General features: G+C 40.3%; 1 protein-coding gene across 2 annotated transcripts in view; it reads left to right on the plus strand.

Moving 5' to 3' along the window:
• Positions 1-2,186: 2,186 nt before the first annotated feature.
• pde4b (phosphodiesterase 4B) overlaps positions 2,187-27,674 on the plus strand; it is a 167,123-nt gene continuing 141,635 nt past the window's right edge. The window contains exons 1-3 of one of the 2 annotated variants that reach the window (XM_033028307.1): positions 2,187-2,337; positions 17,662-17,856; positions 26,572-26,608. In XM_033028307.1, coding sequence (XP_032884198.1) covers positions 2,228-2,337; positions 17,662-17,856; positions 26,572-26,608 — 342 coding nt within the window. In that variant the 5' untranslated portion in view covers positions 2,187-2,227. The remainder of the gene's footprint in view (positions 2,338-17,661; positions 17,857-26,571; positions 26,609-27,674) is intronic. The other variant, XM_033028308.1, reaches the window with a different exon arrangement.

Consider the following 27,674-nt stretch of genomic DNA (forward strand, 5'->3'; position numbering starts at 1 on the left):
TCTTTGAAACATGCAAAATTCTTGGAGAACTTGACAGGGTAGCTGGAGGGATGAATGGAGCTTCTAGCACAAGGAGGCATAGTGTCCAAATCAGGGTAGTAAGAACAAGATAAAATTGGAGTTGGAATAGGCCATCAGGCTCTTCAAACCTGCCCAGCCATTTGATATGATCATGCACGACCTATTCTAGCCTCAATTCCATTTCGGTGCCATATCTCGATACCTCTCCATTCCTCAATCTATAAATACTTAACCATCTCCGCTTCAAAAGCTTATAATCATCCAGCTTCCTCTATCTGCCGAGGGTTCCAGAGCAGAGGATTCCAGAGATTCACCAATCTCTGTGAGAAGAAATTTCTACTTAGCTCAGGTCGACAAATCTCCCCGGCTAGATCAGATATATTCAAGGACACTGTGGGAAGCTAGAGAGGAAATTGTGGGAGCCCTGGCTGAAATTTACAAGTCGTCATTAAATGCAGGCTAGGTACCGGAAGACTGGAGGGTGGCAAATGTTGTGCCTCTATTCAAGAAGTGCTGTCCGGAATAGGGTTGGGATCTATAAACCAGTGAGCTTAAAATCTGTAGTCAGAAAGTTCCTGGAAAGTATTCTGAGGAATAGGATATGCTTGTATTTGGATGAGCAAGGGATGATTAGGGATAGTCAGCATGATTTTGTATGGGAAAGGTCGTGTCTCAAGAATCTGAGTTTTTTGAAGATGTGACCATAAAGGTTGATGAGGGCAGAGCTGTAGATGTTGTATATATGGATTTCAGCAAAGCATTCAACAAGGTTCCGCATGGTAGGCTGCTCTGGAAGGTTAGACCACATGGGATCCAAAGAGAGATAACTGAATGGATAAAAAATTGGCTTCATGGAAGGATGCGGAGGGTTCTGGTGGAAGGTTGCATGGACACGTTGGGCTGTAGGGCCTGTTTCTCTGCTCTATGACTCTAATACTCTCATTCATTATGGCTGCAGAGGCTGTCAGTCAAGGTCCAAGATGGTTTGTTTCCATTCCAGTTCTGCTGTTTCTGAGGTGGCTCATGAGGTCAACATGAGATCCACAGGCAAGAGATGCTGTAAAGGGTGTGAGGGTGATGGAGCGCTATGGAAGGTGGTGTGCTTGTTCTGTCATTTTCGCTGAGCATTTGCGTGCACCTAAAGACTTTGATTTGCGTTATCCTGCTGATAGAAGTGATTGATACAAATACATCAATAGATGCTCCTGAACACATCATCAGTGATGTAACCTGGGGTCATTGGGTGTTTCGGGTCTTTCAACATCAGACACCCTCACCCAGGCGACCCAGCCGTGGTTGATCAGACCACAACTTGTGTTCAGGTGGCATTCGCTCCTCCCCATGGACCTCCTCTCCTGATCCAGAGCCATCTCGAGGCCTTCTCTGCTGCCCCTGTGGTGTTCTTGATGGCTCTTCTCCTCACCACACCATTGATGCCCAGTGCACTCAAGGCTTTGTAGAGCGATTGCCCTGCAAAACCTCTGCAGTCAACCTCGATGGGCATACACCTTGCCTTCCAGCCCTGCTTGCGGCAGTCTATGACCAGCTCTTCATACTTGGCCATCTTCCTCTCGTGGGCCTCCTCCAGACGGTCCTCCCACGGCACAGTCAGTTCCAACGTCCCCTTTTGCGTGCACCCAATGACTTTGATTTGCGTTATCCTGCTGATAGAAGTGAAAGATATTGCGGAGACACCATTAGTGGCACCTTGCCAGTGCTTTGCGATGTCTAATGGAGATAATTCATCTCGGTGTAGCGTACAGGAGGATGGGTATTGCTGCTGCTTTATAGATGGTCATTGTGGTGCTGCATTTGAAGTCTTGATCTTGAGGAGTCAGATCCTCACCTATCCATGTTCTCCAGAGATGCTGCCTGACCCTCTGAGTTACTCCACCACTTTGTGTCTTTTTTTTTGTAAACCAGCATCTGCAGTTCCTTGTTTCTACAAGAATCCATGCATGATGTGGTTATTATGATTCCAATACTGTTGTTTTGGCTGTTTGGGAAACTGCTCAGAACATTCTTGCTCTGCTTAACGACTGTCAGTCCATTCCAAATAAATAGAAAATCCACTTCAGGATTCTGTACATGCAGATTTCTTTTCAGTTCACAGTAACAGGATTGCGAAGAAACTTTTTGTGTATATGTATGGCAGTATAGTCAGATTACACAGGACTGAAATGTAGGACAAATACAACTAGTTACAATGATTCTTCGTTCTACTTTGTGGGACTTTTCTGTAAAACATCCTAAGAAACCACATTTCACCTTCAGTGAGGAAGATATTAAACGAGCTCGCCTGTCTGCCAAAACCAGGTTTGTAAAGTGTTCTTTACTTTTTAAACAAAGTGTTTCATACTTTGAACAGCTGTTCAATTCAGAAAATTGATTCAGTTAAATCTCATCATATCATGAGTAGGTTTTCTTTCATATTTACTCTGTGTTAACACTCGATTATGTTTTATTTATCGGAGCAGAAAGGTTTTGGATAAGTTTGTTCAGTTTATTTATTATATCATTACAAAAAACAGTGAAATACAAACTCACCTGTGTCTTACCTTCATGGCTTTGGAACTTACCAAGTCCATGTGTAACTCCCCATGAAATGCTTTCCATGAGAATGAAAATTAAATTAAACTTGTGATAAGTGAAATATTGACAAATATGTTAACAAATTTGCACAAGTTTTCCACTTATTAAACTCGCATGGCACAGTGTATCATCAGCACAGATTTGCACCAACGGGCACATATACTTAATTACGTTTAATTTTACTTTTTTCTCATGGTTATTTTAATCATTTTAATCCTGTGCTATTTTTAATGTATTAGTTGTTTTTCTATTACACTCCCACACCATCATCCCACGTGGCAATGTCCGTAAGATGACTTTACATGTGTGTTTACAATTAAGGGAGTGCCTTGGCAGAATGGCTACAACTGCAACATTCAGAACATTATAGGACATTTTGTTTGTCATATGTCATAAACTTTTACTAGGTTTACATTCTATGACTCATCATGATATAACTCCCATAACTTTTGATACTTTTAATGTCACTTCTGTAAAAAGCTTTATTGTTCGAAGACTATTGCAATTGTAAAACGTACTTTTTGTTTACTTGCACCTGAATGACTGTGAGCAACAGGAGGTTGTTTCGTCATTAAGCTAACATCTGACCTCCAAGCATAAATAGTGGCAGATTTTGAATTGCTAGCCTTTCCTTAAATGGCAGGAAACTTGGGACTCTCAGACTTCCTGAAGGATGCTTGCTGGTGCACTCCAGCTGCTTTTCACCACTGGACTCTTATGGAGTCTAAGAACAGAGTTCCAACTTTCTGCTGATGAATCTACTTGTAGAAAAATAAAACTTCAGGCATGATCATCTTGGGAGTTAAACCCATGGGGTTTAGTCAGAAGGAGGGATGTCACTTTGGCACAAGGAGCTTCATTGTTGGGACAGGCTTAAACATAAGTGAAGATAGACACAAAAAGCTAGAGTAACTCAGCGGGACAGGCAGCATCTCTGGAGAGAAGGAATGGGATCACCGTCTATATTTCTCGTTTCCCTTATCCCTAACCAGTCTGAAGAAGGTTCTCGATCCCAAAATGTCACCCATTCCTTCTCTCCGGAGATGTTGCCTGTCCGCTAAGTTACTCCAGGTTTTTGTGTCTATCTTCAGTTTAAACCAGCATCTGTTAGTTCCTTCTTACACATTAAACATAAATGAAGTCAGTATTCTAATGGTAAGGATAAAGGCAGCTTTAAACTAGGTAGTAGGCATAAGTAGCAATAACATACATCGAAAAGTTAAAAATATATAACCAATGGAGAGAAATGAGAAATGTAGAGGTCTATCATAGAATTGTGACAGCACAGAAAGAGGACCTTAACTCAAAAACAGAGAGTGAAGGTCAAACTGGTAAGAAACAAGATTAATAAACGTGACTCAAGTACAGTTGCAGAAGCAGAAGCAGAAGTGTAGAAAGACTGCTGAAATAAAAACAAATGAGAACAAAGTAACCTGCCGCTTGCACAATTCACACAGCATCCGAAGGATGGAGTAGAGGCAAACATTTCTTGTAAGAAACCAGATGCATTTGGAATAACCGTAACAGGCCTACATATACTGTACAAGATGGGCAACTAAATATTTTAGGTTATAAAATAATTTAAAAAGATTGGGAAGGAAGATGCGGATGGGATAGCTGTATGGGTTAGAGATAATATTATGGCAATTGGAAATTAGGAGGTTTAAAATTGAATTCATATAGATGTAGTCAAAGATATGAAATAAATTATCTTGTGCAAAGGTGTGTATTGCAAACCACCTAGAGTAGAAAAGAGGAAAAGAAATATAGAGGCAAATATGTGATATCATGTTACACAAAATGACAATTGTGGGACTGTTACAAATATTCCAAAAAATATATATAAGAGGAACAAAAGTACAACATTTGTGAATGTGTGCAGAACTTCTTCCTTAACCAGTGCATAAAAGTACAGCATGAGAGGGGGTGTTGCAGAATATAGTAACATTAAATAAGACAGAATAAGCGGAAAAGAAGAGTCAATAATGGTCACAGCAATGTACGAGGTAGTCATGTGAGACAAAGATCAAAATAATAAATCGCAAAGAAAATGATTTTTAAGGGATTGGAATAGGATAAAGGGAAATAAACCAAAGAAATATATTGGCAAACAAAGAAAAATAAAAGCAGCAGGAAATATTCAAACGGTGATTTAAAGTCCAGGAGAAATAAATCTACAAGAAAGCAAGAACAAGTTAGATGACAATGATACATTAGGGGCAAATATAGTAGGAAGGATTAAATTTAAAGTAAAAGAAAAGGTAAAGTATATAGATTATACAGGAGAAAGTAGATGGCAATGTGAAAGAGTTATGGAAAAAAAAAAACAGGAATAAAACCAGAGTGCTAGAAATACCGAGCAAGTCAGGCAACATTTGTGGAAAGAGAAACAAGTATTGTTTTAGTTTGAAATTTGATTTTCAAGAAAAAAAAAAGATCGGGAATACGAAGATACGACAAAATAAAATTATCAAAGAACATTGAAATTATGTTCAAGAAATTATGCAAAGACTGGGCCATCATTTCTAAGGCAATGACAACTATTCCACGTGTAACTTATTTTTACCCCTTGCAAATGAGACAAGTTTAGAATTTCTGTCAATGCGTGCGTCAATGCTCAAGTCTAAAAATGACTGACAGCTGAATGGCAGTCATCTTTCATAGACTGAGCTGCAATTTTGGACACCAGGTTCAACATCATATTGTAAAGTTAGGAATAAATGAAAATTGTGCATTTAAAAATAAAGTGAATCATGGTGAAGAATGTTGAATTAGATCAAGACCAAATTATTAAATGCCAAGACCTGAAGTCAGAACATTGTCCAGTAACTAATTTTAAATAAGAGACTTTTAATCAATGTTTGAAACAGGTTCACTGTTCCTTCTTGAGTCAAAACATAACCAAAATAGTATTCAATTTTCTCTATTCCTCTATCAATGGTGTAGTATTGGTGTTCACCCTCCTTGTGTTTGTTTTGTTTCTCTGCCGCAGTAATCTGTTTCCCCACATCCTTGTTCCATTGTTTTCTTGCTGTCTCGGCACTTTCTTATTACTATTTCAGACGCAGTTCTAACCTTCTGATTTTTCTGCCCTTCCTGAACTTTGTGGAAGCTATCGTATGTCAGGAAACTCAATATATCAGGCACGCGCATTACATCATCATGATTTGCTGATTGTAAATTTGTGGGATTTGGATCATTTGTGTGTACTTGCAGTGGCCATGTTCGTAACTTAGTGTTGCCTTGAACACTACATTATACACCCCTCACCATCAACCTGGCCAAAGTCTCGACCTCTCTTTTCTCCTTTGCGTTTGATCAGCTGCTCTAGTATTTTATGTTGCTTGCGGTCTTAAGGGGGAGCCGGCGTGCTTTGTAACTTTATCAGCGCCGTAGGTGGCTGCTATTTGTATACATTGTGTATGCAAGCAAAGAATCTCTCTGTGCCTAGTCACATGTGACAATAAAGTATCCCTATTCCTATTCCGATTTCTGTAAATATTTTTGTGAACATTAAGCTGGAAACGGTGCTGAAAAGATTTACAAAGGTGTTGCCAGGACTCAAGCGACTGTGTTATAGGGAGAGGTTGTGCAGGCTGGGACTTTACTCCTTGAAGTGTATGAGACTGGAGGGTGATTTTATAGAGACGTGTAAAATCATGAGGGGAATAGATAGGGTGAATGCACCAGCGTTTCTCCAGGGTTGGGGTATCAGGAACCAGAGGTGATGCACACAAGATGAGAGCGGAAGGTTTCAATAAGAACCCAAAGGGCAACTTCTTAACACAGAGGGCGGTAAGTAAATGGAACTAACTGCTAGAGGAAATGGATGAGGCAGGTACTATAACGATATTTGGAAGTTTGAGAGGGATTTGAGCCAAACACTGTGAAATGGAACTAGTGTCATCTTGGTTGCAAAGGACAAGGCGGACCATGCTGTATAACTCTGACTCCATATCTCCAAGGGTCCTGAGACATTTTTGTTCTGAATCAAATATTATACGTAAAGTAAGTTATTGTGATATGGCAGTGATAAACATCTAATGTGGAATGTTTCAATGTCTGCTCTTTGGACGTCATTACATTTTTTCATAGTATTTATAATGAAATATTTATGACAGTACTTGGATGCCTGCTGAATATTTACTTGTGAAGTACTTAATAACTATCCAAATCATTTACCGTTATTCTATTGAGTTACATTTATATAGTAGTAGTAATTTTTGGTCCTACATCATTGCAGAACAGGCAAGACTTATTGCTCAAGTTCTGTCATCTGTATCATTCCTAGTCGCAAGTAATGATACATCCAGTTTTAAAATGTGTAATAATAGAATCTTATATTTCATCTGGAATAAATGCAGGTGAATGTTTTCATTGGTCATACAAATCCTATTGGAAACCAACTGCATGTACGTGTGCAACAGTAGAGCAAACCTTCTGAAACTGTGGGACAGGCTTGGAGATCGATGGTCATTCAGCAACTTTGAGCTGGATAAGAATTGAAGTGAAGGTACACCACATGGAAGAATATGGAGTTTTTAGGAGAGCTTTGCATGGACGAGTAAGAAAGATGGGTGGGACATTTTCTTCTTTCTTAATGGGTTCTGGAATGTTCTTCATCTTCCTTATCCCATGTAGTAAAGTGTTTTAGCCTCTTTTTCTTCCATCCCTGAGGTCTTAACAACTCTGCAATATGCAAGCAAGTATCATACTGTATCATTAAAAGCATTAAAGCAAATGCAATCAAATAGCAAAATGGGAACTCTCTTTATTACTGTATTTCTCTGTATCCATTTCCTTTCCATTTAAATGATTGGATAAGATGCACAACATATTTGGGATTCCCCAGTTAATTGTAGGGGTCTGCTGGACAACTTCTGATAGTTAAAGCTGCAAATGTCATGTTGAATTCCATGTTGGATTAGAATTATGTAATACGTCTGGGTAAATACAGCATGTTCCTGCTCCTCAGGAGTAGAAGTGAACAATTTAGATTATTTAGATTTCGAGTTACTTTTAGGCCTAAGAGCTAAATCTATCAAGGGATATGGGGTAAAAAGCAGGAGCAGGTTATTGATTTTGGGTGATCAGCCATGATCATATTGAATGGCGGTGCTGGTTCGAAGGGCTGAATGGCCTACTCCTGCACCTATTTTCTATGTTTCTAAGTGGATCCTATCCTTTATGGATACAATGTTTTCAGGACGTGGGTAACCCGAGATGATTAATAATATTTTAGAAACGTTGAATGTCCCAATATTCAGTTTCCTACATGTCAGCAGGGTAGGAAGTAGTCTGACAATCCCACCCCTTCTGAGGAGTAACATGAGAATGAGAGGCTATTGCTGTTGATCATCTGCTTATGACTAGATGGGCAAGAATGGAAACAAATGTGGGCAAGCCCGCAGAACTAGAACAAATAGGAAGAGGTTCTGTACAAGGATAATTAATCCGTCATGTCTAATCATCAGTGAGTTTGAGAGAGACAAGGATTAAACACCATGGTCAACCCTTACCATTCTCAATTGCTGCTGAGCCATGTAATCTCAAAACCTCTTTGCAGAAATCTTTCCAGAATCACTCCCTCAACCAAAACCCCACTTCCATTTTCTTTCTGTCAAAGATGTTTTTTTTCCCAGCGTTTCAAAATAAATGTGGCAAAATCAAAAGGCCAGTTTTCTAGGCAGAAAACTCTGATATTATGCCAAACACTTTGGCCATCTCCAAATGCTTCCAAATGCTGCAGAAAAATAGGGTCCCCTCCCCCCAAACTTTGCACATGCTGCATTTGTACTGCGTTTTAAAAAGAAATGGGGAAAAAATGAATACCTTGGTGAAGGAAATTACAATGTCACTGATTTAGTATTTTCATGGACAAATAAAGAGAATTACAGACTTTGATCCTTTAAAAATTTGGTAATGGTCCCAGAATATCATCTAATAAAAGAGTAAAATCGACATAAATCATTGGTCACCATAAATCTGAAAATACTTGGCATGTCACATGACATTAAAAAATGATATGCTATTAAAACACATATCCTCCTATTCAATGTAATCATGATTCTAGGAGATTCGCTGATACATTATTTACATTCTTGTACATTTATGTCCATAACAGTTCAGAGATCACAGCTAAACATTTCAAGTGTAAAATGAGAAAAAGAAAGGCAGTCATTCAATGGGGGTTTCTTTTCAACTGGTCTGATATTTCTGTTTGAGCACTGATTATTGCTGTTAAGAAGGTTTCTGACCTGATTCTTTCCTGTTAATTAACTAGGCTCTGGATCAGTTGGGTGAATAATAAGCCAAGTAGGTGCAATAGTCCAGCCACTGGTGTTTATTGCGCTTATTATTTTCAACATGGATAGGTGACGTTTCAGGTCAGATTTGGTGGGCTGGGGGAAGAAAGCTGGAAGAGAGGAAGGCCAGGACAAAGCCTGACAAAGTGGATACAGGTGAGAGGGTTTTTTTGATAGGCAGATGGTTTGACAAAGGCCAGAGATGAAAAGGCAGGAGGTGTGCGACAAATGGATTGAAAAGGTGTGAATTGTGAAGCTGGAGGGAGAAATGTAGGTGGGAGGAGGGGATAAATAGTTGTGAGTCCAGGTGGGGCACATGGGGGGAGGGAGGGGGGCAGAGAAATGGAGTTTGAGGGGAGAGAAGGGAGAGGGAATTGGTAGTTACCTAAAATTGGAGAATTCACCATTCATACCATTGGGTTGTAAGGTACCTAAGCTGAATATGAGGTATTGTTCCTCCAGTTTGCACATGGCCTCACTCTGGCAATGGATGAGGCCCAGGACAGAAAAAATCAGTGTAGGAATGGGAAGAGGTGTTAAAATGGGCAACCAGGATATTCCAGTAGGCTTTCGCAGACCAAACACGGTATTCCCTCAATATTTGTTCTCCAATGCCAATTTTGATTACACATTTAAATTCAGAAGCAGGCTCTACATTCCCACCTTTAAGTCTGCAAAACTTTGGTACCGTCACTGTTGGAATATTAATTGTATGGGATGCGTTTGAAATGATCTGGGGCTTTGTTCATTTAGTTCCTGGCGGATCTCCAGTGTAATCACACGTGCTGATAAGGCACTGGCACATAAGTAAAATTCTCAGCACAGAAACAGAAGGGTATAGGTTAATTTGGAGCTGAGATGTTGTCTAATCAAGGGCGACACAGTGGCGCAGCATGTAGAGCTGATGCCTCACAGCACCAGAGACCGGGCAGGTTCTATCCTGACCTCGGGTGCTGTCTGTGTGGAGTGTGCACGTTCTCCCTGTGACCATATGGGTTTTCTCGGGTTGCTCCGGGTTCCCCACCATATCACAAAGACATGCAGGTTTGTAGGTTAATTGGCCTGTGTAAATTGCCCTTAGTGTGAAGGGAGTGGATGATAAGTGGGATAACATAGAATGAATGTTGTGAACTGGTGATCGGTGGTCGACTTGGGCTTGGTGGCAGAACGGCCTGTTTCCCTGCTGTATCTCTAAAACTAAACTAAAAAACTAAGATAATCCAGTTGTCCCGTGGCATTTTACAATGAGCAGCTCGCGATTTCTCTTCTTGTCATGGCCAACATTCACCCCTCAATCTCCATGATAAAATTCAAAATAAAAAGAGCAGTCAGTTATATCTTAAATTTTTTGGGATTCCGTAATGGAAATGTTTACTTTGTTCTTCCGATCTATGCTTTGTTGCTACAGGATGCTCTGAAAATTGCACACATCGATTTTAGTTTTCACTTAGGCTTGATAGCTAGTACATGACAGAAACCATGTTTCATTGGTGTAGTTGGGACCATCTTCATTCTGCATCTGTCTGCATAGTGCCAGGTGTTGAGAGATGCAGAGAGAGTTCTATTCCTCAGAATCAGTGGGTATTAATTTAATGTCGATGAAAGCGGCTTAATGGACAAGAACTCCCTGATGTGTAATGCCTCAACTATATAAATGTGGCTGAAGAGTTTTATATCTGATGGGTATTCCTGTGACTTTGGCCATCGCCCGTGTAATATAAATCAATTACTGAAGAAAAGCAGTGTGAGATGCTGACTGGATCTATGCTTTGCAACAGTATACATATTGTATGAATCAGGTAAAGATATTGAACTTAATGTGCTGACATTTAGAGAGTTGGATGTTGAACTTACATTTTTGTAAAGTATGATTTAAAGCTCCTCTCTTGAGCAGCCAGAATATGTAAACAGATATTACATCCACTCTCAAGAATAGGGGTGGTTGGCTTTGCCCTTCTTATTTTTTTTCCCCCGAGTTAAATTCAGGATTTTAGTGCAAGTTCAACCTTTCAGTTGATGCCCTTTGGACCGAGTAAGCATGTTCCATCAGAGAGACTGTAAGCTTCCACTTACTCCAGCAGAGATATTGGGGATTGTAATGTTCTACTTGTTTCAGCAGAGATATTACAAACTAATCTTACACCAGTTCCAGCAGAGGGGCTGGAAACTGCTGTTGACAAACCCTGCTTTGTGTTGCAAAGATATTTTGTGAGATTATTCCATAAGTCTAGGTTGTATTGAGACTGTGGACCCAACTTGGATTCCTTTTGACCCTGCTGCAGTCTTTCCAATCCCCATTAGTTGTAACCTCTACCCTTAAAAGCTCAATTATTGTAGCAGTAGGTTAGAATCACATGTGGGACCAGAGGCTGAAGGGTAACAAAAGATCTTCCCTATTGTCAGCCAAACAGTTGTGACCCAGAGACTGCCAGCGGGTTGAGCTATGGAAGGATTTGGGGAGGGAAGTGATCAAGCAGCTGCCTGCAAATTTTAATATTGTGTTGTGGCGGCACCTGCTGGTGCGCGCCAATATCGACCCCGGCGGTCGGAAGCTGCAGGCACGTGACCCGGGAGGGGTCGGGGTTTTCGCGCGGTTTTGCTTTTCCCGCGGCAGTTGTTCGACGACCACCGTTGTGGCCAGTCGCGTGTGTTGGACTTGTAGTGTCAGAGAACGAGTTTTGTAATAAACATTGTTCAAAAAATCTGATCTGTCTAAAGTGTAAAAAAAAATGATCAAGTCATAAAACAAAAAAAAACCTTTAACTGCTGGAAATCTGAAATAAAAGCAGCAGATGCGAGCAGCATTTGTGAAGAGAGAAACAGAGTTAATCTTTAGCGTTGGCGGGTCTTCCCCAAAACTGATTTATTCATCAATCCTGAAAATTAACGTTCTGGATATTGCTCTGAAAATTATCCACTTGTTTATTTGCGGCAAACTTCTCCTGTCATTGAACCTTGCATTTGATGGGTTATTCTTACTTTTAAGTCTTGTTCATTTATGGACAAATTGTGATGTTAACTGTACGATGATCCTCTTGCTCAGATATTTCCTTCACATGAATTATTCACCTTGCATCATTTTCCAGACCTTAATCATTCATTTTTTTCTTATGTGATTGGAAATGAATTGACTTAGAAAATATCCTTGAAGTATTTTGAAACGTGTTCTTCTCTTTGGCCATGCTTTACCTATATGCTTATCTATCTATGTGTCGGAAGGAACTACAGATGTTGGTTTACACCGAAGTTGGACACAAAATGTTGGAGTAACTTAGTGGGTCAAGCAGTGTCTCTGGAGAAAGGGAATGTCTGAAGTCTGAAGGGTCTCGACCCGAAACATCATCTATCCCTTTTCTCCAGAGATTCTGCCTGACCTGCTAAGTTACTCCAGCATTTTGTGTATATCTTCTGCTTATCTATCTAGATGTATATAAAATCATCTGATATTATTGCCATGGTTATCTTCTTATCCCTTTTGAAGTTTCATTTTATGAATGAATCTTACTACTGACAAAGAAAGATAATTTCATTGTGTTACTGAGATAAATTCATATCAGCAGTACAAGATACATTGCAGCATTACTCCAGCCAGTTGCCTAATTGAAGCAACAGCACTTCCAATAACAACCATGTTATTACATGTAGAATAAGCCACACAGGGTAGTATTTTGCCAAGGGGGTTTGCAACCTTGGGAGAAAAGAGATTGAAATGTCAGAGAAATAGTGTGGATTGTCTGTTTCCATAAGTTCTCTGTGATTTCCATTGGCATCATGGGAGAAGATTGGAAGGTTGGCAGAATTTCTGACATCTATGTCTATCATTTTGTCTTTGTGTAAAAGTGATTTTTTAAAGAAAATATTGCTTAAATTATACTCAGAAATATGATGTAATTGTTGCAAATGTAGATACACAGCTTTTCATAAACAAAAGGCAAAGACTCATTTGCTTAAAATTGTGAGTTGTAGATACGACAGATTAGAACCCTAATCCCATTTATTTTTCTCTCACATCCTTATGAACTCCCGCAACATAATTTTCCTAATACCCACCCACACTGGGGCAATTTACATTGTTCAAATAATTTACCAACCCAGTACATCTTTTCCCACGTGGGGAGGAAACCTCAGGAACCAGGGGAAAACCAACACAGTCATGGAGAGAATGTGCAAAATCCAGTAATTGGATAGCAGTAAAATGATTGATCCGTCAGCATGGATTTATGAAGGGGAAATCCTGCTTGACTAATCTTCTGGAATTTTTTGAGGATGTGACAAGTAAAATGGATGAAGGAGAGCCAGTGGATGTAGTGTATCTGGACTTTCGGAAAGCCTTTGATAAGGTCCCACAAAGGAGATTAGTGGGAAAAATGAGAGCACATGGTATTGGGGGTAGGGTACTGACATGGATAGAAAATTGGTTGGCAGACAGGAAACAAAGAGTAGGGATTAACGGCTTCCTGTCAGAATGGCAGGCAGTGGCGAATGGAGCAAAGTACAGAGAGATCCTTGATGAAAACCTGCTCCAGAGTGTTCTGGACATGGGGCGGAGGTTCACCTTTCAACAGGACAACGATCCTAAGCACACAGCCAAGATTTTTAAAATCATGAATCTACTCACAATACCCCATAATAAAAAAGTGAAAAAAGCTGTTCAGAAATTTTTGCAAAGTAATTGAGAAAAATAACTGAAATATCATATTTACATAAGTATTCAGACCCCTTCACTTTGACACTCAAAATTGAGCATAGATTCATCCTGTTTCCATTGATTATCCTGCAGATGTTTGTACAACTTGGTTGGAGTCCGCCAGTGGTAAATTAAATTGATTGGACATGATTTGGAAAGTCACACACTTGTCTATATCAGGTCCCACAGTTGACAGTGCATGTCAGAGCTAAAACCAAGCCATGAAGAAGAAGTAATTGTCCGTCGAAGACACAGATCTGGGGAAGAGTATTAGACTATTCCTACAGAATTGCAGGTCCCGAAGAGCACAGTGGCCTCCGTCATTCTTAAATGGAAGAACTTTGGAACCACCAGGACTCTTCATACGGCTGGCCGCCTGGCCAAACTGAGCAATCGGGGGAGAAGGGCCTTGGTCAGGGAGATGACCAAGAACCCGATAGTCACTCTGACAGAGCTTCAGAGTTCCTCTGTGGAGATGGGAGAACCTTCCAAAAGGGCAACTATATCTGCAGCATTCCACGAATCAGGCCTTTATGGTAGAGTGGCCCGACGGAAGCCACTCCTTAGTAAAAGGCACATTGCAGCCCGCTTGGAGTTTGCCAAAAGGCATGAGAAACAAGATTCTCTAGTCTGATGAAACCAAGATTGAACTCTTTGGCCTGAATGCCAAGCGTCACGTCTGGAGAAAACCAGGCACCGCTCATCACCTGGCCAATACCATACCTACGGTATTCATGGTGGTGGCAGGATCATGATGTGGGAATGTTTTTCAGTGGCAGCATCATGCTGTGGGAATGTTTTTCAGTGGCAGGAACTGGGAGACTAGTCGGGATCGAGGGAAAGATGAACGGAGCAAAGTACAGAGAGATCCTTGATGAAAACCTGCTCCAGAGCGTTCAGGACCTCAGACTGGGGCGGAGGTTCACCTTCCAACAAGACAACGACCCTAAGCACACAGCCAAGACAACGCATGAGTGGCTTTGTGACAAGTCTGTGAATGTCCTTGAGAGGTCCAGCCAGAGCCCGGACTTGAACCCGTTCGAACATCTCTGGAGGGACCAGAAAATAGCTGTGCATCGACAATCCCCATCCAACCTGACAGAGCTTGAGAGGATCTGATATTTCAGATTCTTTTTAATTAATTTGCAAAAACTTCTAAATACCTGTTTTCGCTTTTTTATTATGGAGTATTGTGTGTAGATTGAATTTAAAAAAATGAATTTAATCCATTTTAGAATAAGGCTGTAACGTAACAAAATGTGGAAAAAATGAAGGGGTGTGAATACTTTCTGAATGCACTGTACAACGAGATCTGGGTGTCCTTGTACATCAGTCACTAAATTAAGATTAATAAACACTTTGGTTTCTTTGCTTGTCCCTATTTTTAATCTTTTAAAAAACGGTGTAATTTTAACTACAATTCAGTCCCCTGATGCAAATTCCACTTCAACAGAATTTTGGAAATTTACAGCCGAAACCTTCATTATTCAGTAACTTTTGTGCAGCTTTCTTGATATATAGCATCAGATTCTTTCTCTGAAGTTTAATTTCAGTACCTTAGTTTGGCCAAAAATAAATGAAGGAATGTGGTTTTCATCTTATTTACAAGCAGCGTCATCTGCAGCAGGTAGCTTCCAGTTGCTGGAGCAGAATAAAGTCAGTGATTCAGAATATTTGATCATCTTGGGAAGGGATCAGTGAATCAAGGGAGCTGTGAGGATGGGATTCAGTCAGACCTGGGTGTCATGGTACACCAGTCATTGAAAGTAGGCATGCAGGTGCAGCAGGCAGTGAAGAAAGCAAATGGTATGTTAGCATTCATAGCAAAAGGATTTGAGTATAGGAGCAGGGAGGTTCTGCTGCAGTTGTACAGGGTCCTGGTGAGACCACACCTGGAGTATTGCGTACAGTTTTGGTCTCCTAATTTGAGGAAAGACATTCTTGCCATAGAGGGAGTACAGAGAAGGTTCACCAGACTGATTCCTGGGATGTCAGGACTTTCATATGAAGAAAGACTGGATAGACTCGGTTTGTACTCGCTAGAATTTAGAAGATTGAGGAGGGATCTTATAGAAACTTACAAAATTCTTAAGTGGTTGGACAGGCTAGATGCAGGAAGATTGTTCCCGTTGTTGGGGAAGTCCAGAACAAGGGGTCACAGTTTAAGGATAAGGGGGAAATCTTTTAGGACCGAGATGAGGAAAACATTTTTCACACTGAGAGTGGTGAATCTCTGGAATTCTCTGCCACAGAAGGTAGTTGAGGCCAGTTAATTGGCTATATTTAAGAGGGAGTTAGATGTGGCCCTTGTGGCTAAAGGGGTCAGGGGGTATGGAGAGAAGGCAGGTACAGGATACTGAGTTGGATGATCAGCCATGATCATATTGAATGGCGGTGCAGGCTCGAAGGGCCGAATGGCCTACTCCTGCACTTAATTTCTATGTTTCTATGTTTCTATGTCAGCAGATGCTTTTCAGGCAATTAGTGCCAGTTTTGAGATTCAATGTTGTGATGGCTGATCACAGTGAGGTTAGATGATCAGCGATATGAACTGGATTGAGAGAAGAGATTTGGTGGATGTAAGGAGCATGAGCCTGAGGAATGTTGGAGAATGGAGTTGGTGAATGACCTGAATATGGGTTGAGGTTATACGATCAGGCTGAGACCTGCTCAGCATGGTCCCCTGTAAATGGCTAAACTACAGAAGTAGCGCTGTGGAAAGCAGATTGAGTTATATCTGCCCATCAGCAGTTACTTCAACAAGCTGCTTCTCAGAACTGACGCTACAATGATAATAATGCCATTACTTTGTTTAGTGGCATGTAACACACGTCATTTCACAACGGGAGCTGCCAGTATGGATTGTCATTGAGGTGCAATACAATCTGGAAAACATGTAACCACTCTGCGTTCTAGATCATATTAATTTTCATACCTAATGAGTGACCTTCTCAGCTTGGGTGAATCTTTTACACTTTCTGTTAATTTGATTGGAAAAGTCGTTTGTTTTCTAAATACATTGTTATTGATTTCAAGCAGGATAGCTTTCATCTTTTTTCTTAACCTTGTTCTCCAGTGTTACGGGAACGATCTTCCATTTAAAGGGTTTCAGTTTCTTCATTTCATTTAACAATTATATTCTTACTTTCAGCTCTTTCAAACTTTCGGTTTTCCTTTAGATTTTTTGTAAATGTTCAGCATCCTGTAAATATTAAACTTCTGAATAACTTTCCAACTAGTGTCTACCTGCTTCCCTAAATTTATCAAATTGAATAACTGATCTGTATAACTGCACAGTTCATGTGATTAACATTTTTGATTTTTATTTAATGCTGGGTTTCTGGATATTTAATTATAGACCACAATCTATATTTTAGCAATTACATGGAAGTGTCAGAATCCGGATTTTCTAGCTTTTTTCCCTACCTGCTCATAAAGCAATTGAGTAGATTCAGAAAATGTACAGATCTAACCGGATGGAAATAAATTTCCCATGCACCTCAGAAATTCAGATCACGTGAAGTAATTGGCATAAGGTTAACTTGAAGACATTTGGAGACATTGTCCATTAACTTTAATACCCTTAAGGGGCGATGCGTTCCAAGAACACAGGACTGGTCGCGATTTTCCACAACGTGAAGCCGCATCATCTGCAGGTGCGTCAAGAATCACGAGTTTGAAAAAAATATTTACTTTGATTTATTTCACAAAAGTTCTGCGAGAGCGAGGTTTTATTCCTTATCTCAAAATTTTGGGTGGTCATTTGTGAATTCTGTGAGGGTGAATTTCCATAACCTGAATGAGGATTACCTAAGTTAGAAAGCAAGAAAACCAGGAAAGGAATTTGTTGTTTGTTTGATCTCATTTTTATTCCGTGGTGCCAAGCTCAACGTGCCATTGGCGTAGAATCAAGGCGTTTACTAAGCTGCAGCTGTTAAGTGACCTTTGGTTAAAGCAAAAGAATAAAAATTGAGCACAGTGATATGACAAATTTTAAAGCCTGTTATAAATAACCATGTGCCAATGAAGCTTTTCTATGTGTGCATTTTCCAATAGTTTTGATGTGGAGAATGGCCCCTCTCCAGGCCGGAGCCCATTGGAACCTCAAGCCAGCCCTGGATCAGGACTTGTAATGCACACTAATTTTCCAGGCCATAGTCAGCGACGGGAATCCTTTCTCTATCGGTCAGACAGTGATTATGAATTGTCACCAAAATCTATGTCCAGGAATTCATCAATTACAAGCGAAATGTAAGTAAGTCATGATGTCGTAGCATGTTAACACTGTGCAAATTTGAGATGTGAGACTAATTTGCCATAATCAACCATACAATGGAGCCAATACATGAGAAACTATCTCATTGTCTATAGCAGCAATTTTAGGTCATTCACTCTAATCAAAACTTACTGATTTGAATTTTCCAAGCAATTGAACTGTCTATCAGGCCAAAGAAATAGCATAACTTCTTGGTAGCAAGAAGTATTATTCTTAACCATTAGATATCACACCAAAAGAATCATTAAGAACTGTGGGATACAATAAACTGGTACAAAATCTTGCTTAAACAATACTCTTTCAAAGTGAATAGACATTTGTGTTCTAATGACAGTAAAGAATAACCTTTCATCTATTTTCATTTACTTTTATTTTAATTAGGCTGTTGAGATTTATTCATTGTCACCGGGCATTTTCTTGCCTGGCCCAACTTCACCACCTGCTGCACCACATAACACATTCTCAGATTTGTAACTAATTATGGAGTAAGTAGTGCCATTTTCATATATGTTAAGAACTCACAGAGTTTGCAGATGACACAAATGTGGATGGCATTGTATATAGCGATTGGTTGGGCAGTGGAGCTGGGCAAATGGTTAATGGAGTTTAATGCAGATAAGTGTGAGGTGTTGTATTTAGGGAAGTCAAACCAGGACTGGGCCTTCACATTGAATGGCAGAACTCTGCGGTGTGTTGTAAAGCAGGGGAATCCAAGACTGCTGGTACATAATTCATTATAAGTGATGTCACAGGTAGATAGGGTGGTCAAGAAAGTTTTTGGAACATTGGCCTTCATCGGTCAGAGTATTGAATATAGATGTTGAGATGTTATGTTACAGTTGTACAATACATTGGTGAGGCCACATTTGGAGTACTGTGTTCAGTTTCAGTACTGAGTTCAGTTTAGGAAAGATGTTGTTAAGCTGGAAAGGGTGCAAAGAAGATTTACGAGGATGTTGCCAAGACTCGGGGGCCTGCACTATAAGGAGAAGTTGAGCAGGCAAGGACTCTATTCCTTGCAGCACAGGAGAATGAGTGGTGATCTTAAAGAGGTGTAGAAGATCATAAGGGGAATAAATAGGGTAAATGTACAGTCTTTTACCTAGAGCAGAGGAATCAAGAACCTGAGGATATAGGTTTAAAGTGAGAGAGGAAAGATTTAATAGGAACCTGAGGGGCAACTTTTTCATACAAAGGGTGGTGGGCAGAGAACGAGCTGCCAGAGTTGAGGTAGGTACTATCACAACATTTAAAAGACATTTGGACAGTTACATGCTTAGGAAAGGTTTGGAAGGATATGAGCCAAGCGCAGGCACGTGGGACTAGTGTAAATGGGCATCTTGGTCGGTGTAGGCAAGTTGGGCCAAAGGGCCTGTTTCATTGCTCCATTACTCTATTGGACTATTATGTGGCTGCAAAATTTCACAAGAAAATCTTACTGGGCAGCAGGAATTGATTACCAGTAAATCGTTTAACAAGAATTTTGAAAATGTTTAACCTGTCTATTCTTAAGAGTTTCCTTATGCTTTTGGAGATTCATATTCTGCAATGTTCGGCTCCTCTCACCATCCCATTGTATTGCAGTTTTTTTGTTCAATTGGCTCTATGTGTCTAAACAAAAGGGAGTGAAAGAAAAATATTGAGTGAGTTAAAAGCCTTCACTGAATGATTCTTTTTAGATTCAAGCATTGTTCAGAAACAACTAAACACAGGCTGAAGTATCCTTTCAAGGACTCAAGCAGCTAACAAGTATGTTTCCTTAATATTCATTCTTATGTGAACCTAGAGAATGATGTCAAAGGACTTATCAGACATGTTAACAGAATTGTTATCATTCGATTAGTTCCAGTTTTGACCAATATCCTACTGCTAATACATATTGGCCACGGGTTTCTGGTTTATTGTTTCCTTTGCCACAAGCGTTAGGATCAGTAAGGGTATCTCTCCTGCTATCTTTCACACATATGAAATCACCAAGTCAACACGTTCAAAAATCAAACCTCAGACTATTTTATTCCGATGAATCTATAATACAAAGTAAATGTTGAATCCAGGAGGCATCTTTGAGAGTTGATTAGCAAGAAACTACCTATGATAAAATTAATGCCTCACTTATATTTCATTGAAACTGACCAGATTCCATGAGGAACTAGTAAATGATTTGTAAACCTTGGCAAGTAGACTGCATTACTTTTTCCAACTGCTGACTTTGCACGTCTCTGCTTTTCATCAAGCACTTAAAGTATGGTAGTGGAAGCATTTTAATGTGGAGGACTGGAAGGATATCAGCTAAAAAATTATTACAAAAAACACATAGAATTTGTAGCATACAAACAGGTCAATTCAGCTTTGCATGCCTACCCCTTATCTGTTCCTCCTCTCACCCTGCTTCAATGTGAAATTAATAATTATATAGATTAATCTAGTATTAAATATTCATAAGACTATTGTATATAGGGCACAGAGTTAAGGGCCTCTCCCACTTGCACAACCTAATTCACGACCTTTTTTACTCGTGGACATATTTCATCATGCTAGAAAAAACGCCCCGACCTACTTGATACACCTACGACTAGCATCACGGCCTGCTACGACCTACCTACGACCTCCTACGACCCCGTGACGACCATGCTGCGAGTATGAGTCACGGGCAAACTCGGCAGAGGTCGTGAAAGTGGGACAGGCCCTTTATACAGCATGGAAAAAGGCCCAACTAGTCCATGCAAACCAAGATACCTCTTCTAATCTGGTCCCATTTACCAGTGTTTGTCCCATATGCCTCTAAAACTGTTCTATCCATGTACATATCCAAATGTCTTTTAAATGCTATTATAATATCTGCTTCAACTACCCCTTCTGGCAGCTCATTCCATGTACCCACTACCTTCTAAGTGAAAAGTTGCCCATTATGTTTCTATTAAATCTTGCGACTCTTACATTGAGCCTATTTTCTCTCCCATAAGTAAAAGATTCTGCGTATTAACTCTATTTATTCCCTCATGATTTTATCCAGCTCCGTAAGAATACCGCTCAATCTCCTGTGCTCCAAAGAATAAAGTCCCCAACCTTTCCCTATAGCTCAGGCCCCTGACTCCTTGCAACATCTTCTTAAATCATCTCTGCACTCTTTCTAGCTTAATGACGTCCTTCCTATAGCAGGGCGACAAAATAGAACACAGTATTCCAAATGCAGCCTCACTAATGTGTTGTACAACTGTAACATAGCATGCCTAATAGTACAATTAGTACCCTGACTAGAAGGCCAAGATATAAAAAGCTGTCTTTACTACCCTATTTATCTGTGATACAACTTTCGGGGAACTTTGTATGTAAACTCCTCTACTCTTTGTTCTACACACTCCCCAGGGCTCTAGCATTCACTGTGAATGTCCTGCCCTGGGTTGACTTCTCAAAATGCAGCACCTCACACTTACCTGCTTTGAGCTCCATCAGCCATTCCTCAGCTCACTTACCCAGCTGATCAAGATCCTGCCATAATTTTTGATAACCATCTCTATTGTCTACAATGCTTCTCACTTTACTGTCATTTTCAAACGTACTAATCATGCCTTGTACATTTTCATCCAAATTATTGATCTGAAACGTAAACAGAAATGGCCCAGCACCCATCCATGAGTGCACCACCAGACAACAACCTTCCACAACCATCTTCTGCTTCCATCCTCAAAGATAATATGAAATTCTGTGAAAAATAACTTAGAAAAGAATATGCAAAGCTAATGTTTCCTTAAAGGACCATCTCATTCTGGGTAACAAGGAACTGTAGATGCTGCTTTACACCGAAGATAGACACAAAATGCTGGAGTAACTCAGCAGACCTCTGGAGAAAAGGAATATTTAGGTGATGTTTTGGGTTGAGACCCTTCTTCAGACCGAGAGTCAGTGGAGAGGGAAACATGAGGTATGAAAAGGCTCAAAACAAATCAGAGACGGCACTGATGTCCAAGGAACAGTGGAGCCCACAATGGTCCATTGCTGGTTGTGGACGAGGTGATAATGAAGGGATCACCTTCAGGGGTCAGGTTCCATGAGTATTAGGTACTTCCTGGCATCTTGGCAATTAAGGTATTTGTCATGTGAGTTTGGATAGTAAATCGTTGATATTTTGAACACATGCCGCTCGTAATGAATCATGCTCATTTAATAGATTAAGTAAACATATTGCTCAAGGCACTTGGTCATGAACTGTTTCCAGGAACTGTTGTATGAAAGTGTGCCTGCTCTTGATTACCAAGTGCAGGGCCGGGCTAGAATGTGAAAATCCCTTTCTGAAAGTGTCCCATTGGTATTAACATCTAGTTTTCTGTGAATGATAGACTGCAGAGTCTTATCTTCCAGTAATAAACAATGGAAATTGCAATAAAAAGGAACCACAGATGCTGGTTTATACCAAAGATAGACAAAAAGTGCAGGAGTAACTCTGCGGGTCAGGCATCATCTCTGGAGAAAATGGATTGGTGACATTTTGGGTCAGCACCCTTCTGTAGACTGACTGTAGGAGGGGGGAAACTGGAAGCAAGAAAATATAAGGACAAATCAACATGGGCTACAGATGACCTCAAACAGGGTGGTTCCCTGATAGACCAATTGTTGACTAGGGACGATGTGATCCCTGGAGGGATCCATCGTTGTGTACTGTGGAACTGGTCAACCAAATTTTAATGGAGGAAAGGGAGTAAGAAGGGGAGGGCAGAGGTGAGTGTTTGTATAGATAATTGGTTGTTTATACCACTGGGTTGAAAGCTACCCAAGCAAAATATCAGGAGCTGGTCCACTAATTTGCATGTGGTCTCACACTGGCAATGGAGGAGGCTCAGGACAGAATGGTCGTTATGGGAATGGGAAGTTAAAATTGTATGGCGTAGGAAGGAGCTGCAGATGCTGGTTTACACAGAAGATGGACACAAAATGCTGGAGTAACTGAGCGGGACAGGTAGCATCTCTGGATAGAAGTAATGGGTGAGGTTTTGGGTCGAGATCCTTCTTCAGTCTGAGTGTCAGGGGAGAGGGAGACAAAGACATATGGAAATTTAAGGTTTGAAAGTGAGATATCAAAGGGGATGAAGTTCAAGGAAAATGTAGAATAGATCATTGTTAGCTCGGAGAAGATGACTATGAAGCATACAGAGATAATATTCAATCAGGAGGAGAGTCATACTAGTCGGAGAGCTAGGAAGGTATTCATACCGCTGGGGTATAAGCTGCCCAAATGAAATATGAGGTGCTGTTCCTCCAATTTGCATTGGGCCTCGTGGATTAGCATTACCATAAAATGGTTAGCAGCTGGGAGATCCAGTAGTCCTTGGTGGGGCGAGTGTTCAAAATTTGCAAGCATTCTGTACCACTAGAGCAATTTAAACATATACTCAAAAAATACATCAGCTTACTTTCTAAACTCGTGTGACAAATGCCAATTTGGATAAATTGCCAAGAAGCTGCTTATATCTGACCCCACAATGAGATAGTCCCTTAGACAAATTTGAGGTATTAAGGCTAATTGTGATCTCTCTATCACCATCTAATCTCGTCACAATTTGAGGATTAAACTCATGCCTCTATGCTGTACACACCACAATACACTGATCAATTTAGCCATCTGAAAAACAGTTATACAAGTCAGTTGCGCAAAGCCTGCAGCTTGATTTTTCCGTAAACAGATGTTCGTCATTCACGGCCAGTAATAAATCTGTTCTAATTTTATTTACTGTCATAGCTATTTCTGCAGCCAGTAAGTTCCACATTAGAAAAGTTCAATGTCTCCATGGACCTATTTCGTGTCCCAAACACAAATAGTCTCAGCAAGAACTGCAAGCAAAGTCCATCTGAGTCAACCAAGAGCTCTAATTTTCTTAAATGTAATCCAAAGTTGTTCAGTACCACTTTACAAAGTCTTAAGATGAATGCCCTATCACTTCAATTCTAGCCAAAACATGCTAGATGAGAGTCCAGAAATGGCATTTGGGCACAACAAAGCAAAAATGTAATCTTTCATGGTATGAGAAACCAGTGGGAATAACACACAGTTTTGCAATATAACACCTGCCAGTGTTCTGGGTGCATTTTGGTCAACTTGAGAGTACCTATAAAACAACTGAGATAACACCTGCATACAATAGTGACTTTGTGAGAAAAATTTAGAGAGTTGTGATCAAAAGTCACTATTAAACCAAAGAAGAATGCGTAAAAAGAAGTTTGTTACAGATTTGGATTTTAAAGGAGAGCCTAAAATCAGGAGCTTAAGATGAAGGAATGGGGGAATATTGTAAAGAAATACCAGAGGCTTGGAGCTGAAGGCATATCCTCACATATTCAAGAAGGAGAAATATTCAAAGAATTTCATGGTGTGGAATTAGTAAGGCCTCCTTATAATCATACCAGTTCAGGTTAATAACAGTAAGGGATTGCTTGCAACATGAACCGAAATTAATGTAGAAAAGGATAATGAAAACAGCAGAAAGCCCATCTTTTATACCGTTCATTCATTTTTGAAAATGTGGGGCTATCTATGTACAGTAAATCCTGGATACTCTGCCACCCACAGAACTTGGAGTGTGCCAGACTGGCAGAGTTTTCAGACAATTGGTTACTATTCCAATTGATAACCCAACATCTTTCTAATCAGCACTTTTTTGATGCTACACAGTGGTATCACATTTTCAGTGTATCAAGTGAGATGAAGGAGAGAATGGGAAACAAAACCTAGTGAGTTTTAAAGGAGCATAGAACTGGGTCCTGAGCAAAGGCAGTGCAGGAAACCAGGCCCTGGTTAGTTTAAGGGAGCATGGGAACATGTACTGGTGAGTCTAAAGTGTCGGGATGTGGCTGGGTGAGTTCATAAGGAGCGCTGGAAGTGGTCACCGTTAGCCTATATGGATCCAGAGAGTGGGGCTCCATGAAAGTGTGTTAATTGGTCCCCAGTTACTTAATTGAGCAGCTTCGGAACGTCCCAAGTGAGCTTATATTGCTGAAAAACGGCCGTAGGAGGGGCATGGGAATGGGGCTCTGTGAATTTACAGGAAATGCTGGCATTGGGGCCCTGGTGAGTTTACAAGGAATGTGGAAATGGAGCCTGGGTGATTTTATAAGGAATGGTGGAAACAGGGCCCTGTGTATTTACAAGATACATGGGAACAGGACCGTGTCAAATTTAAAGGGATCATGTGGCTCTGACAAGGTTACAGGGAACATAGACACAGAAACAGGTGAACCAGATGCCAGACCATCAGGATTTCTGAACAATTAGATTGCGACTTGGGAGTTTCTGTGCATCTCACATATATATTGCACTCCACTTAGACACATTAAGAAATATAAACAATAGATCTTCAGTATGTTTTGCTAATTTATCCATAAACAAAGTGGGAGACCCCTAAAGGGGCTGTACCACTTGGGCGACCTAATTGGCGATTTTAGAAGAGTTTAAATAAATGACATGTTGAAGACCTCCTTCGACTATGTAGAAGACCTCCTTCGACCTCCTTCGACTATGTTGAAGACTAGCTTCGACTAGCTACGACTAACTTCGGGAAAATTGGACACCGAATAGTGGAGAGTGAAGCCGACCTCCTTCGATCTCCTTCGACCTCCCTTTGACAATGATGAAGACTACCTATGACTACCTTCGACTACCCTTGATTACCTACGACTAACATGGCGGCCTACTACGACTAAACCTACAAGTAAAAAATGTATTGATTTTTTCCATGGCGACCTTTTTTTACTCGCGGGCATTTTTAACATATTGAAAAAAGCGCCGCGACCTAGCTGAGGCCTCGAGTACGCGGAGACCACTCTCGAGCATGAAGGAAAGTTACGAGGACGTCCTACGGCCTCGTGTCGACCATGCTGCAAGTATGAGTCGAGGGCAAACTCGCCAGAACTCGCGGATTAGGTCGCCCAAGTGGGACAGGCCCTTAACATTCCTATTAAAATATGTTGTTGACTAATGAATTTTAGGGGTTTTCCATCATTTATTTTATCATTAAATATTTTTATATTATTTTCATATTTTCTCAAGACATAGACTCTAGTTCAAGTGAGTTTATTGTCATGTGTCCCTGTATAGGACAATGAAATTCTTGCTTTGCTTAAGCACACAGAAAATAGTAGGCATTTACTACAAAACAGATAAATGTGTCCCTATACCATGATATAAATATATACACACATGAATAAAGAAACTGTCTCTATGTCTGCTCATTATGTCTGTGGTGATTCTTTTAATATGTACATTCTTACCTCAAATTTGCCTTTTCATGGTTTGTGATTTTTCTTCCACTAACAAAGCACAGGGTTTAGCTGTTTAATATCTTGTGCCTTTATCAGGACCCATTAGTTCTGTCTCATGGCTCAGCCTAGCCACATGCCTGTGATGCCTCTGTTAATGTCCATCCCATGCTCTTGTGTCTGAACCTTAAGGCAGGCCTCATGACACAACCTATACAGGGAGAAGTAGTGGTGAGTTCCCCATTCTGATGCACAGTGTCTTGTACTTTGTAACTAAATCTATTAAAAGTTATTCTCAGCATTTTAGTAATTGTGAAAGATAATTGCAGGCGGGAGGAATCAACAATGAATTGTTATTACTTTTATGAATTAGTGCAGAATTCCAATTGTAAAATATGACCATACTTCAATTGATTGACTTTTATTTAATTTTATCCTTTCAGACATGGAGATGATTTGATAGTCACACCATTTGCACAGGTAAATGAAATAATATTTTCTCTTCTTTATTTTGTTGAGAATTTTTCTTGCCCTCCCACTTAGTCTCAGCTATTTTTCCCTGTGTTTTCCCTCATTCCCTGATGAATTGCTCAGCAAAGCGGCAGCCTGTTCCTGGAACTATGATAATCACTCTGAAAGCTGGCATTGTGTTTTATGAGAATGGTCCTCTGGGACAGCTCTACTTGGATATTTTCTGTCCTTTACACACGAAGAAATCCAATTAATCCAGTTGCATTTACAGTGCTGCTAAACAAAAGCATTGTATTTTACCCCTTGGTCCTAATCTAGCATTAATCTACAGATGCCAGTTGCCCTCCACTACACGTCTTAAATAGTTTTGTTTCGCGATACTGCGTGGAATCAGGCATTTCGGCTCACTTAGTCTACGTGAACCAGCAATCACCCTAGTACACTAGTTCTATTCTACACACTTGAACAATTTATAGAAGCCCATTAACCTACAAAGTTGACATCCTAGGGACATGGGAGGAAACCAGAGCACCTGGAGAAAATGCACGCAGTCACAGTGAGAAAGTATAACTCCGTACCCATCGCCAGGATTGAACCCGAGTCTCTGGTGCTGTAAGGCAGCAACTCTACTGCTGCGTCACTCACTCTGCTGTCCATAATGTTGCCCTTCTTTGCTGAAATTTGCACTGTTAAACTCAGATGGAATTCGGAGACCACGTTCAAGAGCTACTCTACCATCCCCCACTTGACGCTGTGTTTCTAACATATTTTGAAGAAGTACTTTCTTTTTCAAAGAATAATATACCTATTCAATAAGAGAAAGCATCTTACAATTTTAAATGTTCTGCCACAAATATGTTAAAAGTGTGATGTCCCATCTTGTAAATCAATGGGCATCTCTAATCTCAATCATCTTTGACCCATTGTGTATTTGTGCTCTTTGCAGCAAGAATCACACCTGGGCAGGTTTCAGCAAGTACTGCTGGAGGGCGATTTGTCCACCAACTCAACATTTTATAGTAAGAGAGGCTGGATAGCAATTCCCTTTTCTGATGCTTTTTTTTCTTTCCTGCCT

This window comes from Amblyraja radiata, chromosome 10, assembly GCF_010909765.2.
Source record: "Amblyraja radiata isolate CabotCenter1 chromosome 10, sAmbRad1.1.pri, whole genome shotgun sequence".
Classification (NCBI taxonomy): Eukaryota; Metazoa; Chordata; class Chondrichthyes; order Rajiformes; family Rajidae; genus Amblyraja; species Amblyraja radiata.